The sequence below is a fragment of the Dreissena polymorpha genome, chromosome 1 (genome assembly GCF_020536995.1).
Source record: "Dreissena polymorpha isolate Duluth1 chromosome 1, UMN_Dpol_1.0, whole genome shotgun sequence".
In the NCBI taxonomy this organism is placed as follows: domain Eukaryota; kingdom Metazoa; phylum Mollusca; class Bivalvia; order Myida; family Dreissenidae; genus Dreissena; species Dreissena polymorpha.
The window spans coordinates 104,502,843-104,520,581 of NC_068355.1; the positions used below are offsets into that span (position 1 = coordinate 104,502,843).

Consider the following 17,739-nt stretch of genomic DNA (forward strand, 5'->3'; position numbering starts at 1 on the left):
CTTCACAAGAAGAGAAGCAAATTTATGGCGATTTTTAAGAGTTATTATGCCAATTTCATTTCTGGCCATTTTGACCTTTGAACTCTAGAATTCTTTCGCATGACACGCCGTCCAATGACTGTGAACAAAATTAATGTACAGAGTCATTTTAAAATCTCACAATGAATGACATAGTTATGGCCGGGACAAGCTCATTTATGGCCATTGTTGACTTTTGAACTCCAAGTGTGACCTTGACCTTGAAGATATCGACGTTAGTCCTTTGCATGACACACCGTCTAATGATGATGAACAAATGTGCAGATGATTTTAAATCTCACAATCAACAACACAGTTATGGACCAGACAAGCTCATTTATGGCCATTTTTGACCTTTGAACTCACAGTGTGACCTTGATGTTGCAGATATCGACGTAATTCTTTCGCATGACACACCGTCCAATGATGGTGAACAAATGTGCCAAATGATTTTTAAGCTCACTATGAACATCATAGTTATGGCCCAGACAAGCTTATTTATGGCCATTTTTTACCTTTGAACTAAAGTGTGACCTTGACCTTGGAGATATTGACGTAATTCTTTCGCAAGACACACCGTCCAATGATGGTGAACAAATGTGCCAAATGATTTTAAAATCTCACAATGAATGACATAGTTATGGCCCGGACAAGCTCATTTATGGCCATATTTGACCTTTGAACTCAAAGCGTGACCTTGTCCTTGGAGATATGGACGTAATTCTTTCGCGCGACACACCGTCCAATGATGGTTAACAAATGTGCCAAATGCTTTTAAAATCACACAATGAATGACATAGTTATGGCCCGGACAAGCTCATTTATGGCCTTTTTTTACATTTGAACTCAAAATTTGACCTTAACCTTGGAGATATAGACGTAATTCTTTCGCGCAACACACCGTCCAATGATGGTGAACAAATGTGCCAAATGATTTTAAAACCTTGGAGATATCGACGTTATTCTTTGGCGCAACACACCGTCCAATGATGGTGAACAAATGTGCCAAATGATTTTAAAATCTCACAATGAACTACATAGTAATGGCCCTGACGAGCTTGTTCCACCCACCAGCCCGCCAACATTCGCCATCCTAATAACCAGTTTTTTCCTTCTGAAAACCTGGTATAAATTATACAACACTATCTCATCATTCCACTTGCATGTAACATTTTTATTTTAACCCAACGGCTTTCATACAACATCACCTAAAACATTTTTTCCCATATTAAACAACAGGAATCAAACCATAGGCGCAATAAATCTACTATAATACCATCTTTAAAAACTGTTATTTTCTTGTTTTCCAGTAAATGAAAGCGAATAATTATCTACAAATCTGCCACAATACTGTGTCTATTTTGTACTGATCCCATTTGAAATATCTAAGCAGACTTAGTAGACCCATATTGTCCTTCTTTTCACAGCAGCTCTTACTTAACATTACACTCCTGTACTAGCAGGGATCCATAACAAATTAATAGTTGAATAGTTTACCATCAGTTTCAAAGGCATTACACATTTGACATAAACTTTTGACCTTAATAAACTCATAGTCTTGTAAGACCCTTACAACAGCTGTGTACATTTTGTTTTAATTTTTGCAATTTGTTATTTAGGGGCTTGAAATAACAGTAGAACGATTGTTTGTGTCGACAACAAGAAAATTGGTTTAGAAAATATTAATTTGGCTGGCATTTACTTTAAAAACTTTATATTGACATTAAAACGTTTAAGCGCAGGGTAATCCCATAATTAACAAGTTTTGGTTAGCTCCCTTTCATTAGTCGCCACAGTTATACATGTTTATTTAAAACATTAGTCTGAATAATTATGCTTTCATAAACACAGATTTTTAACATATTAATAGCCAGGCTGAATACATGTGTAAATTATTAATTGCTAGTAGCTTATTATCAGCCCCAGGCTGATGGGCTTATTGTTAGCATGAATTTTAAATACATCATACAGATGCACTTTTCTAGTCCTGCTATGCTACTTTATTAGGTTTTTAAATAATCGAAAAATCTACATAGTATATTAAGATTTTTAGGTTAGGACAAATGTGAAATTTTAAAGCACTAGTCCAACTAGTTAATGTGGAGCCATTTTATTACAAAACTTTAAATGCTACATGTATCACACTTTATAATTTTGTCCGGTAGAAATAAAGAAATAATAATGAACTACTGTAATCATCATCAGGATTTATTTTGGATTTATTTGCAAACATTTCATAAATTAAATTAATTAACAAGATGTGTTTGTGAAACACAATGTCCCCCTATATGATGTTTGACATTGTAGGATGACCTTGACCATGTGAAGGATGACCTTGACCTTGACCTTTCACCACTCAAAATGTGCAGCTCCATGAGATACACATGCATGCCAAATATCAAGTTGCTATCTTCAATATTGCAAAAGTATTCATAAAATAAGCGATTTGGGCCACATATATTTGACCTCTGACCTTGAAGGATGACCTTGACCTTTCACCACTCAAAATGAGCAGCTCCATGAGATGCACATGCATGCCAAATATCAAGTTGCTATCTTCAATATTGCAAAAGTATTCATAAAATGAGCGATTTTGGCCACATATAATTGACCTCTGACCTTGAAGGATGACCTTGACCTTTCACCACTCAAAATGAGCAGCTCCATGAGATACACATGCATGCCAAATATCAAGTTGCTATCTTCAATATTGCAAAAGTATTCATAAATATTCATAAAATGAGCGATTTTGGCCACATATATTTGACCTCTGACCTTGAAGGATGACCTTGACCTTTCACCACTCAAAATGTGCAGCTTCATGAGATACACATGCATGCCAAATATGAAGTTGCTATCTTCAATATAGCAAAAGTTATTGCAAAATGTTAAAGTTGGCGCAAACAGACAGACCAACAGACCAACAGACAGACCAACAGACAGGGCAAAAACAATATGTCCCCCACTACTATAGTGGGGGACATAATAACTTAAAATATTAAAGTTTAGTAACAGTTAAAGTATGTTATTTAAAGTTTCACAAAGGCTGTTGCAATGAAAATAAACCATCATTTCAATAACCTCTTAAACAAATAATATGCTAAGTACTGTATTTTCTCAAAATGAAACTTGTAATTTTTTTTTTAAATAAATGTCATCTACAGTTGTTTTCATGTTACTTTTTAGAATTCTGTGTAATATCTCAAGAAAAGGAAAATGTACATTTCAAGCATGATGTCTGAATGGAGAAGTCTCTTCACTGTTTTTGATAAAACGTTTCAATGCAGGGGTTGTTTAATGAACCTCAACTTCAATAACAAACTGATTAAAAATGTGTTTATACAAAATCAAAGATTAATATATTCAAAACATTTTTTACTCAGAATGACTTATTAGAGAGTAGGAACTTATTGTGTGAGTTTTACTGAAAAATGTTAAATAAATGAAATATCTCAAAATTAAACATTTGTTACATAAAGGCTTTATTGACGGCCCTACTAATGCCAATGTTAATAAAAAGAAATATAACTTTTCATGAAAAGCATGGGACTTGTGAAAATCCCCATTCAAGTATATAAACAACGCCAGTTTTCATAAACAACTTGACTTAGAGGACGTTGTATACAATTAAAAACAAGATGTGTTTGTGAAACACTATGTCCCCCCACATTTTTGACCTTTGACCTTTCACCACTAAAAATGTGCAGCTCCATGACATACACATGCATGTCAAATATCAAGTTGCTATCTTCAATATTGCAAAAGTTATGGCGAGTAAATTAAATGAGCGATTTTGACCAATATATTTGACCTTTGACCTTGAAGGATGACCTTGACCTTTCACCACTCAAAATGTGCACCTCCATGAGTTACACATGCATGCCGAATATGAATTGCTATCTTCAATATTGCAAAAGTTATGGCAAATGTTAGAGTTTGATCCAAACGAACAAACCAACAGACAGGGCAAAAACAATATGTCCCGAAGTATAGACTGGGGGACATAAAAAGTCATCAACATCAAATACAATGTACCAATACTTTCTATTTTAAGGGAATAAATGGAGCTAAAAACAAAAACCAATTAAATTCCTATTTTAATTCTTATTCAAATTAATATAATTTTTGCTTTTATTAGCAACATAGTATAACTTTATACCCATACACATTCATTTATTAATGATTAAAAATGCAAATCTATATGGATGGCTTATCGTAAAAAGCTCACAAGGTGGCATGCAGGAAGAATATTATCACCTCAAATTTGGTAATTAAAGGACAAAATCTGTACATGTCAGCGATTTCGTATGCCCAATTGGGCAAAGTACCCGTACCAGCCAAATGGTGGAAAATTTGCGCACAAAAAAAGAAATTTTTTTTTTGAACATTTGCGTCGTGAAATCTTCACATTGGGAAATTCATGTATTTGAATTTTTTATCCCAAATACTTTAAATCTGATCAATTGGGAAATTTGTAGGTTTTTTTCGAATTGGAAAGTGACGTTTTCCGGTACTTTATAAAGAAGGAAAAAAATCGCTGCATGTGTAAGTCCAACACAATCAACCTTGATTTTCAGTTGTGCATCCTCTACCTTACCTGTCAGAGCACGAATGTCTTAGGGACACGGCTCCAGGACCATCCTTATCGAGGCAGCCCGCGAACACTTGCATTCCAATAGAATCAAGTTTTGCCACCAACGCATTACCAAAGCCAGAATCACACCCTGCAAAAAAACCTATGTGTCATACCAATGCGCTGCATAACTCTTAAAAGTTAAATGCTCTGACAGCTAGAAGAGATGTTTTTCTTAACAGTTAGAAAACAATGAGGAAACACTTTACCTTACTAGAGTGTTACCTAGGAAAATGTTTGCATATTTACAGCTGTGCACATGTGAAGACCATCATTTGTGAAAGAAATAGTGTTTGTGTTTTATAAGAATGCATCAGGTTACGGTAAATTGTTTTTTACCACTTTTTGTTGCATTTTCCGTTTGTAAAACAAATGCCAACTATGCCAAACTTTTACAAGAACGAACTGCAGCACATGCGACCACAACTCAACAAGAACCCACAACTCAACAAAAACCAATCATATTGTACAATTCTCTTCTTTCGAGTGCATCCAAATTTAAATCATTTTGTTTGCATTAAGAACGCGGCTCTCTTGATAACATTGCACACATGCACTCCAAGTGTTTTGTTTCACTAACATTACTTTGCATGAAAATAAATTAAGAAGTGCCTAAATTGAGGAAAAAACAAGTAAAATTGCATTTAAAAATCTTACTTAAAGTGAAACAATCCAAATTTATCCCTATTCAATTCAATTTGTTTAGTCTTCTTCATTAAATTTTCACATAAATTGCACAGTAACGCAGACCACTGCTAGACTGCTAGTGTAAACACAACACTTTCGTGTATTCGATTTATTTTAAAGAAAATAATTTTCCTTTCCCCCATGCTCAGAAAATGTTGCATGGAACAATCTGTACGCACACAATGCAAAACAAGAGGGCCAAGATGGCCCTAGTTCGCTCACCTGAGAGGAGTATGTTCATTCAATCTTTGTCAATAATATGAACTAGTGATCAAGTGTTTGAGCCAGATGAGTCAGACACGATTATTACTTTGATTTGCATCAAGATTGTCCAGACAAACATCCTGGTCAAGTTTCAACATTATTGAACCAAAACCCTGGTATACTGTTTACAAGGTTTTTGTAAGATTTGACCTGGTGACCTATATTTTGACCCCTCATGACTAGTGCTGCAATAATATGCCATTATATAGGTACATATCGCAATACGCAATCCGCATATTGTGTTGCGATACGATGTTCATCATACCGAAACGAAAAAAAAAAAAAATCATCCACATTTCGTCCAGAAAAGCCATCCGAAATAATGATAATGATTACAAATCGGTGTTTAGTAAAAATAAACTGTTACATAAAAATAGCATTCTAAAAAGTCTATTATACAGAGTAGCGTTGTTACATGGGAGTCTGCAATATCTGCTTTTGCATGTCATACTGTTAAATTTAAGATGAAGCTTATGGTAATACGAAAAAACAAAACAATTACATAATAAAAACAAGAAATGTGTTGGTCAGAAACACTATGTCCCCTTCTGCGCCGCTTTGATTTTTTTTTTACCTTTGACCTTGAAGGATGACCTTGACCTTTCACCACTCAAAATGTGCGGCTCCACGAGATACACATGCATGCCAAATATCAAGTTGCTATCTTCAATTTTGCAAAAGTATTCATAGAATGAGTGATTTTCGTATCCAGGTGTGGTAGTGCAGTCTCGTTTTCTTACACAAGTGAACTGGTCACGGGATGGTTACGAGTTATGTAACTTTGTGAGCACTTATGTAATGCGGAAATATTTATTCCACAATCGCTTATTTCCGGTCAGGATGACACTGCTGACTGGTTGTAATTCAATTAAGTAAAGGTATTGCTGTTTACATGAATCATTTTATAAACATATTATTCAACAGTAGGCTGTTTTACACTAAACAATTTAGAAATATGAAAATGTATCAATTTTATATTTCATCTCATTAATATTGTGTATCATTCATTACTGTTTTATTTTCAATTTTCTGACATCATTTAAATACATAAAGCCTGAAAATGATTAATCTTGATAAATGAACTCGGCAAATAAGAAACGTAAATCTTGATTTTGAAGGTTATTCTGATTCTGTTTTTTTATCTCCAGAAACTTATAATTGAAATTATTTCTTTATTGTTTTCATAGAGTATCCATTTGATATTTGTTAACATATCTTAAATACGATTATATAGAGTGAATCATTATGGAATCTTGTTTTGAAATGAAGTTCCCATTTAAATAACATATTTTTTTGTTAATTGTTAAAAACATGCATTAAATACTCCCACTGTGATATATATATCAAACAGTTCAACCAGCTTTTTTACTGACCACTGATATTAACATCTGGCATACAGCACAGTGAGAGGGTCAGTAAGCTGAGTGGTAAATAGTTACACACTGCAATTATCAATATCTGGGGTCTAACAAATTCTAGAGCAGAACTAACAAGAGCTGTCACCATAGGATGACTTATGCCCCCTATAAACGCTTGATAGAAGTTATGAACTTTTTTCGAAACCTAAAGGCAGATTTCCAAACCTAAACGCAGACCCTAAGTTCAAGGTCAATGTCACAGGGGTCAAAATTTGTGTGCGTATGGAAAGGCCTTGTCCATATACACATGCATACCAAATATGAAGGTTATATCTGAAGGGACATAGAAGTTATGTGCATTTTTCAAAACCTAAACGCAGATTTTGAAACCTTAACGCGGACCCTATCTTCAAGGTCAAGGTCACAGGGGTCAAAATTTTTGTGGGTATGGAAAGGCCATGTCCATATACACATGCATACCAAATATGAAGGTTATATCTCAAGGGACATAGAAGTTATGAGCATTTTTCGAAACCTAACCGCAGATTTTGAAACCTAAACGCGGACCCTAAGTTCAAGGTCACAGGGGTCAAAATTTGTGTGCGCATGGAAATGCCTTGTCCATATACACATGCATACCAAATATGAAGGTTATATCTCAAGGGACATAGAAGTTATGAGCATTTTTCGAAACCTAAACACAGATTTCGAAACCTTAAGGCGGACCCTAAGTTCAAGGTCAAGGTCACAGAGGTAAAAATGTGTGTGTGTATGGAAAGGCCTTGTCCATATACACATGCATATCAAATATGAGATTATATCTCAAGGGACATAGAAGTTATGAGAATTTTTGAAACCTAAACGCAGATTTCGAAACCTAAACACGGACCCTAAGTTCAAGGTCAAGGTCACAGGGGTAAAAAAAATTGTTCGTAAGGAAAGGCCTTGTCCATATACACATGCATACCAAATATGAAGGTTATATCTCAAGGGACATAGAAGTTATGAGCATTTTTCGAAACCTAAGCGGAAAGTGTGACGGAAAGAGGGACAGACAGACGGACAGTCCGATCACTATATGCCCCCTTTTCTTCGAAAGGGGGCATAAAAATAGATTGGGGAATATGACTCAGCAGGTTAAACAAGAGAGATAGATACTGCAAAATTGTGTACATGTTGTCTTTCTTTCAGCTATCTCTTAGTTGATACCCTAACGATAAGTAATAATGACTAAAACAGTTGTTAATTATGAAAATTCTGTGTTATGAAAAATTAAATAAAACAGTTAATGGTACATAATAATGACATAATAAAACCAAACTTTACTACACAGGAAATAAATAATCTGACCAAATTTCATGGAGATTGGGCAACTGAATTAAATAAAACAAGAGGGCCAAGATGGCCCTAGTTCGCTCACCTGAGAGGAGTCGGTTCATTCAATCTTTACCAAACGTCAAACTTGACCTAGAAATTGTCCAGACAAACATCCAAACAAGTTTCATCATTATAGAACCAAAACTCTGGCATATGGAGTGTTTTTGTTTTTGTAAGATTTGACCTGGTGACCTATATTTTGAGTTGATCCCCCTTACCAAACATCAAACTTTGCTTACAAAAATAAATATTATGACCAAGATTCATAAAATCTGAAACAAAATTGTGACCTCTAGAGTGTTTACAAGGATTTTGTATGATATAATGAAAATTTGGACAATCTAAGGGCAATAATTATGGCATTAGTTATATGATATATATAAATCCAATCTTTTCACCAAGTTTCATGAATATTGGGCAAAAATGTGCCTTCTAGAGTGTTCACAAGCTTTTTTTACTATGTATAAATATAAGAAAACTGCCCCCCACCCCCCGGCAGCCATGTTATTCAACTGACCGGAACCATTTTTAAACTCAACTCTCATATCAAGGAAACAAATGTTCTGACCAAATTTCATGAAAATTGGGCCAATAATGTGACTTCTAGAGTGTTCACATGTTTTCACTTAGTCTGTCAACAGACTGATAATTTTTTTTTCTAATTTCACAATTACTTATTATCTCAATAAAATTGCAATACAATATCAAAGCTCCTTTTCTCTTATGGCTGAATTATCAGTCTGTTGTTGTTCTGAGTCTATTTACAGGTCCCACGCCCCTTCACGGAGTCATTTTAGCTGGACCTGGTTATCAGTCTGTTGTGTGTGTGTTTCAGAGTTTATTTACAGGTCCTACTGGCCTCTTCAGAAGGTTATAGTAGCCCGACCTGACAGTTATCAGTCTGTTAAACCCTGCAAGTCAATTTATAGCAGGATGTAATCCAATATACTTGGCCCCCAGCAGGAGATCATAAATCTCTCATTAATATCACAACTTGACAGTATGCAGTATGCTTATCAGCCATGGTCAATACTACCAATTGACATGACGCCTTATCAGTGATCGCTCCGCCCACTTAATCACGTGGCTCAGCGGGAAGAAAACCTAGACAAGCTAACACCAAAATGGCTTCTTTGCCTATAGACTGCATATAGATTTATGCGATATTCCGGATGATTTTATGGACTTTTTTAACACCATATTACACTTGTAAAGGGGTTGATACCATTTAGTTATTCTGCAAATGCAAAAAATATACGATTAAAGAGAACATCAGCTATTTGTAACGGGTAAATCGGTACATTAAACACGCTCTCAAACGCTTGCGCGCTTACCGAAATCGAACCCGTTATTACATGCAATGGTGGTATTTGCAATAAATTAACACTTCACCGGTATTTACCCGTGTTATTAAAAAAATTATTACCGAAACATTCCCCCCTTCCCGTGTATTTGACACGAAATAGCGCTTTATAACTGGGAATTCGGTGAAGTTTTACGCGCTTTCTGACGCCGGGTGGTTACCTCAATCCCACATGTTATTGCATATAAAAGTGATATTAATCATATTAAACATTGCTTATGGGACATTTATCAAGCACTATAATTTAAAGCGCAAAAACAACACAGTAAGTTTGGACATTGTCTGATATAAAATTAGAATTGTACGAAATGGAATACGGTCAGGCTATTATAAATTAATAAGGCTACCAATATCAGACGCTCGCGCAGGTACCGACTTCCCCGAAGTTACCGCATTTATTGGTTAACTAATATCAGTAATAATAACTCTTTTACAATAGCATTTATCGATACGTCTTTATTAAAATACTAACAAAATGGTTTTCACTTGTTTCTGACACACACAGAAACGCGATTTTTAACAGGGATTTCGTTAAGTTACACGAATTGGGTACCAAAATTCTCAATTATTTTACATGCACACGTGACATAATACATACTTAATAATGCTTAGTTATTGCTTATATGACATTTCAAGTTTGTGAAATAAATTAATGTTCTATAAAGGGGATCTCGGTAATTCTTGAAGCTTCCACTCGCTCTTGTCAAGACCGCATTGCCGCGTTGGAAATGGTATAAATTTAATTCATCTAACTTATCTTTCTGGATACCAAATGTCAGAGTTGCCTTAACCCTTTTTACACCGTTTTTGCCATATTTCATTTCCGTTTTTTAATCCGAACAAAATAAAGGAAACTCGTTTAAAAAATGAGATCTAGGCATTCGGGCTCCTAGTGTGGATTAAAAGCGTTTATTGGTGACACCACATGAGTGTACATGTGTAGATACCGTTAATAAGATAATATATCACATGTCACCTTCAAATAACATGTATGTCAATTAAGTGCATTACTATCAGAGTAATAAAACACAGCATGAATTAGGCTTCATGCTGGGTTTTATTTCTCTTAAAGTAATGCAGATGAACCTCGCTTTTGACATAGTAACTGATAAAACTATTTAAAAAGTGAAATATTATGTGATAATCAGATCGATAACATAAACTATTTCAATCTGCTAGTATATCCGATAAAAATATATAATAATTGTCTTTGACATTGTTGACGTTCAGTTGTTCGTGGTGACGACCGCATGTATTTATACATCTCTTACACTTCTCAAGATCTCTTTTCGGCTTTGGAAACGATATAAATTAAATGTCACCAACTAATCTTTCAGGATATCAATTGTCCGAGTTACATAATCCCCATTGACACCGTTTAACCATTTTTAATCGTTTTTTTTTAAAGAGGAAAACAAAAGAAACTCGTTGGAATAAAAGTGAACCTTAACATGTAGCTTGTCTAGAAAATGGCGGACAGGTCGTTGCTAACGAGTGCGCCCGATTAATCGATCGCTGATTGGTGGATCAATTCTAGTGGGCGGAGCGATCTTAGATAAGGCGTCATGTCAATTAGATAGCATCTGCCTGGTCATAGCTCACATATTTTTTAACTGAACATTTCTTATCACAAGAAAATATGGAACATAGTTTTAACATTCCTTTCTGTTTTACAATGTTGACAGTATAATATTATTGTTTTTATTTTAAGAAAATGGAAAGTGTGATTCATAGGTCGTTTGAACAATTAAATTATTCAGAGATGAGACCAAATCAAATTTCCAGTTATTACAATAACTCAATTTTGATTGTCGTATAATACATTTTGTTTTTGAGATTGTAATTACATTTCTTGTATGCACGTGCATATCAATAAATAAATACATTTATGTAAAAAGTCTTATCTTATAGTCTGGTCTTATTTAAAGGCACTACTCAAGTTCAAATTTATTCAGGTACAAGATCAAGGTACATTATAACAACAATATAGATAAGAACATTATAATAAATAAAAATGGTTAAGAGATAACAGTGAACAAATATATATTGATCTTGCAGACCTGGGATAACCCAATAAAGTACAAGTACTTATTTCCATTGGGGTCCCTGATGGATAGCATCTGCCTGGATAGCATATGAAAACTATTTAATATTTTCCTAAAATACAAATGAGAAATAATTCTTTCAAATTTCAATTAATTTATGTGCAGTACATCCAGGAAACTTTTTAAGGTATCCTGATACAAAAAAATAGACAAATAACACGATGCTGCGTTATGGCGAAACACCAATGTGGACCAATGTCATCTTTTTAAAAGTCTAATTTGTATACATGTACAAACATCAAATTTAGCCATGAATATATTTGATATTACCTTTTCCCTGTTTACATCTTTTAAACAATAAAATGAGACACCATTTAAAAAGGTTACGATCATTTATTTGCAAGAGATATCATAATTTATTAGATATAATAACTCATGACAGGAATTCTTAAGACAGTGAGTAACTTGGTAGAGACACAATAATACTGTATAATATAAAATTAACTGTATCCTAATCAATACCCTGTTCCATAATGTCCAAATGTCTATACCATGTATCAAGTTAGGAAGATATTAGACTGTACTGTTTGAAATTAAAGTACACTTATATGGATAATACAACATGGTACAATTTTATACCCTAAAAATTTGATAACCTCAAATGAATGGCACTTTACCAAAATTTGCACTTGCACTTTTTGTTGAGCATGAATTGTTTATTGAACATGTTGAATACTCTTACAACTACGTAAAGATCTCGCACAAAATTGAATTTAATCTTTTTCCATAATTTTGAGGCCCTTTATATTAGGTAACATATTTCAGTTTTTTCACCACCAACAAACACTTTCCGCCTGTCTTTTGCCTCTATCTTTTAATCTACACACAGTAAGCAAGTGATTTTCTTTGTAGTCGTAGTTAACTCTATCTGTGTAAATTCTTTTTGAGGTATAGATTCTGCCATATTATGATTTTACTTCATTGTCATATATTATATGATTTATTTTATATTTATATCATGGGTGAAATTTCAGCTATAAGACATATCAATAAAACATATTGCCCAATGACCATTAAAGATAGTTCACGGTTTGTCTTAAAATCCTCAAACATAAAAAATATTTAAAATCCTTAAGTCTATTTTCCCTCAAAGAGATCATAACTAAAGAATGTTCCATGTTTACACAATGTTCTAAATACTGTTAATCCACGAATATAATACGCACTTTTTTACCTGCCGATTTTTTCTTCAAGTAGGGGGTGCTTAATATATACTAGTTTAGAGCAGAACAAAATTTTTCCTGTGCAAATTTTCAACTTAATCGTTGTTATTCGCTTCGTGGCAGCCATTTTGAACTACATCATTACATTAAAGGGGTGCAACAGGGCTCACGCTGTCGTTGGCCATTTGAGCCATTTGCAAAAATATTGAGAATTTGGCTCAATAAAAATCTTATTTGCGAAAATGTGAAAATCTAGTAAAATTTCATTGAAAACATCTGCCATTTATATCGGACTGGTTTTCTATATTTGTCTCTTTGTTTTAATGAAAGTGTTCGCAGTAAACGAAACCCGGTCTGTACCCGATTATGAGACATCGCTCAGGCTTTTTCCGCTCCATTTTGGGAAAATGCCACACTGGAATTTTGGGGATTTCGCGTCGTGAAAACCCCCATTTTGGGAAAAAAATTAATCGCAAAATTGGCTCAATTGGGAAAAATTATCGCATGTAAATTATTTAAAACAGTGTTTCTTATATTTCAAAGAAGCCGTTAACTGGTAAATAACGACTATTTTGATAACTTATTATTAAAATTTTACAAAATATTATGAACATGTGTGATTAGTGCAGGTTTTTTAATCTGAATTTGGGTTAAAGGCTTGGCCTTTTTGAGGTGAAAAAAATCTGGATTTTGAGGAAAAAAAGGAAAGTCTTAAATAATCATTAACATATTTTACAGTTCTTAAAACAAATTCAAGGCAACAGATAATTTAATTATGCAATACTTTCTATTTTCTACACCAGATCAGGTCAACTTATATATTTAAAGGGTAAAAAAAAAAAAAAAATTGGGAATTTTTTTTTCAATTGGGAAAAAAACAACCAGACTTGCATTGGGAATGGGGCCGAATTTCGGACCCGTGGCATAGGGCGGAAAAAGCCTGTCGCTTGACCTTATTGTTATTGAAGTGCACATGGTAGCTGGCCAATCAACATTGAGCTCGCTTACACATGAAATTACATTGTCGAATGAAACGTGAGAACGGGAGGAGCTATCGGATAATATTGGGTCATTCATGCGCAAACACTGTATACTTTAAATACACAGTTAATATCGTCGTCTGCCTACAAAATAGCGACTGGACGCTAAGTCGTATAAAGAGATTAGCAAATGAAACAAGACTATTGTCAAGCAATATAAGTCCCCTACTGGCTCCACCATTGTCAGAAATTCCAGATTTTTTGCCGTAGCAACCAATTTTTTTTATTTAGGAACAAAATGAAATGACGTGCATAATGTCCATATTGCCATCTATCCATGTTTCAAGTTTCATGAAAAAATATAAAGAACTTTTTAAGTTATCGCAGGATCCAGAAAAGTGTGACGGACGGACGGAGACAAAACCATAAGTCCCCTCCGGTGAAACCGGTAGGGGACTAAAAAAAAACGTGACAATACCAGTAAATAAATATTTCTTAGCTGACCACTATTTATCTTTCTACTGTATATTTACCATATCTGAAGTAAAGAGTGGTAATTAAATAATTAGTTCTATGACGCTAATAGAGTCTATTACACCTTTCTGCCAATTGCCGAATTAAATTGAAAGGTGATACTGTGAAACCATTTATTTTCGTCAGCACGAAATTTCGTCCTTTTTAAAAAAATGACTATTTCGTCAGCACTTAAATTCATCCATTTCTGGTTTAGAAAAAAAAAGCGTCCGGTTTGTTTGTAATGTTTGTAATACATGTAATACGCGGTTGCGAAAAAATCGTGCTGGGAAAAGAGGGGTGACACTTGGTAGTCACTTGCAGGAGGTGGGCCTTGTTTGGCATATGCCAATTAACAAGTCTGTTATTTCAGGTGATAGTAACTGTCCCTTATTATTTTATGTCATTGACACTTTCTTTGTTATGATAAGCGGATAAGTTGGACTGAATAACCGTTGAAGAGTGTTTTAAACAACGAAGCCAATTGCCAATTAGTCTTTTTCCATTACAATCACGGACAACCAAACACAAATCAATATGTTCTTTATTAATATGTAATAAAAGCGCAGAATATATTTTAGTCAGGTGTTGATCACACATCGTCATATTTTAATTGCGTTTAATAGTATTGTCTTTAATCCGGATTCGCTGCGTGTTGGCTGTATAATCTGCAACACCCCTGAAAAACACAATACACACAATGGGTAATAAAGTTGTTAACAATTAGCGCTAATCAACAATACCTAAACGATGTCGACGCATTCGATACAGTGTTATTGCATTCGCGTTTTACAGGAAATGTCAGTTGTCAGTACACTGTATAATGTACACCCCTTTGTGTCAAAACCGGATTTTACTTGAGTGTGAATAGTCGACTGTTTCATGTTCTTTGTATCAATACCATCCGGGTATCTGTACTATAAGTATACCAGTCTACAAACAAGGTGCGCGCTTCCGCATATGGGTAATCGGATGTTCAAAAAATTTACCTACGGTTTAGCGTTCACGCTGTCGAACGCATTTAGCAATATAACTCGTTCTTTTTTTCACTATTTCTTTACTTGCAAAAAAATACTAGCGGCTTATAACTTTCCTTGCAAGCTTTTTTTTCTCGCATTTTGCGAGTGTGCCAGTGTTAATTTCGAACCCTGTGTATATGCGTGGATTAGGCTGAATTTAAATGCGTCATGCCTACGGTAATTCAGTCTTATTTGTTTCAAATATGGGACATGATTGTTCGTTAGGATCTTGAATTCCTCCATCGGTCGAAGGACGAAAAAGACGAAAATTAATGTCTGACGAATAATAATGGTTTCACAGTAATTAATAATATGTTTTTTACTCCCAAACTACCCTTAATGACAGCAGCGTATTTTAATTTTAGAGATCATGAAAACACGAGCGGTTCAATTGTATTTTGAGTTTAATTAAAGTATCGAGTTTGTTACACTTCGGAAGAGCAATTCATCTAGACTACTATAAAAACGGAAGTAACCACTTTGCCTTATTATTTTATTATTATTATAATTATTATCGTCCTGAATATTGTCAACTTGAATTAAATGTGAAAGCTTCTTTCTTTTGCAATTATGACTGCTTGACCCGGATGTCAGCAAGGGGCCCGTGTGTTATCGGTAACAATCAATGGTACATGTAATTATAAACAATAGACAGATATATTTATTATGCAACTGTCATGACAACAGCACTATAACACATCGCGATCAATATACCGGGGTATTACTGTGAAACAGATGGTTGACAACACCAAATTGATTTGCTATTTTCACAACACAAAAATATATTGACAATTTTATTCGGAAATGGCTGATTTCGGACACTGATTTTTTAGTGCGTATTTTACTCGGATTTTCAATTTTTACTGATAAAGTTTGACCAAACTCTGGGGTGCGTATTATACACGAGGGCGTATTATATTTGCGGATTTACGGTACTGTGCAAATCAAGGCCCATTATCATTCAGTAATTATATAAACATTAGATGGCCAGAGATATAATAAATCACTGCAGCAGAACTCTGGCCCATCAGGTGTCCATATCAGATTACAATCTTTCCAGGATTCTGCCCACCTCTCTCGCAGGGTTTAACAGTCCTGCATTTTAAGCAGATAAGAAAAAGTAACTCTGTATAGTATAAGTACAGTACAAGAAGTAGGAGAGAGTTATCTCTATAAAATGATAATGCAGGGCTGATAACAGTCTAGTTTTCACTATATACATATATAGAACAAGGGACAAAATTGTCACAAAACCAGGTTTTCATTGTGAAAAAAAAATCTGATAAAGGGAGAAAACTCAAACTGAACTTTTGAAATGAACAAACAAAATTAACCCCCTTTGTAAGTTTGTTTTTTTTTAAATCTATTTTTAGTCGTGGCGACCTTGACATTGGAGATATTGACGTGATTCTTTCGTGCGACACACCGTCCCATGATGGTGAACAAATGTGCCAAATGATTTTAAAATCTCATAATGAATGACATAGTTATGGCCCGAACAAGCTTGTTCCGCCCGCCCGCCAGCCCGCCAGCCAGCCAGCCAGCCAGCCAGCCGGCATTCGCCAATCTAATAACCAGTTTTTTCCTTCGGAAAACCTGGTTAAAAATGCCCCGCCCACTGGCGGCCATGTTTTTCTACCGATCTGGACCATTTTCGAACTCATCCGAGATATCAATAAAACCAATGTTTTGACAAGCTTTCATGATGATTGGGCAAAAATTGTGACTTCTAGAGTGTTTACATGGTTTCTTTAAAGCAAATAAGGAAAACTGCCCCCCCCCAGGCAGCCATGTTATTCAACTGAACGGAACCATTTTCAAACTCAACACTCATATCAAGGAAACAAATGTTCTGACCAAATTTCATGAAAATTGGGTCAAAAATGTGACTTCTAGAGTGTACACATGTTTTCACTATATACATATAGAGAAAAATGCCCCGCGCACTGGCGGCCATGTTTTTACACCGATCTGGACCATTTTCGAACTCGTCCAAGAAATCAATAAAACCAATGTTTTGACCAACTTTCATGATGATTGGGCAAAAATTGTGACTTTTAGAGTGTTTACAAGGTTTCTCTATAGCCAAATAAGGAAAACTGCCCCGCCCACTGGCGGCCATGTTTTTCAACGGACCGGAACCACTTTTGAACTCAACCAACATATCATTAAGACAAACATTTTGACAAAGTTACATGAAGATTGGGCATGAAATGTGATTTCTAAAGTGTTTATAAGTTTTTTCTTTTTTTTTACCTA

General features: G+C 34.7%; 1 protein-coding gene across 1 annotated transcript in view; it reads right to left on the bottom strand.

The window, feature by feature from the left end:
* The window catches only part of LOC127865204 (retinol dehydrogenase 7-like), a 42,825-nt gene that overhangs the window by 18,376 nt on the left and 6,710 nt on the right, over positions 1-17,739 (bottom strand). Inside the window, exon 2 of the mRNA XM_052405196.1 lies at positions 4,616-4,742. Within this exon, the coding sequence (XP_052261156.1) occupies positions 4,616-4,742 (127 nt within the window). The remainder of the gene's footprint in view (positions 1-4,615; positions 4,743-17,739) is intronic.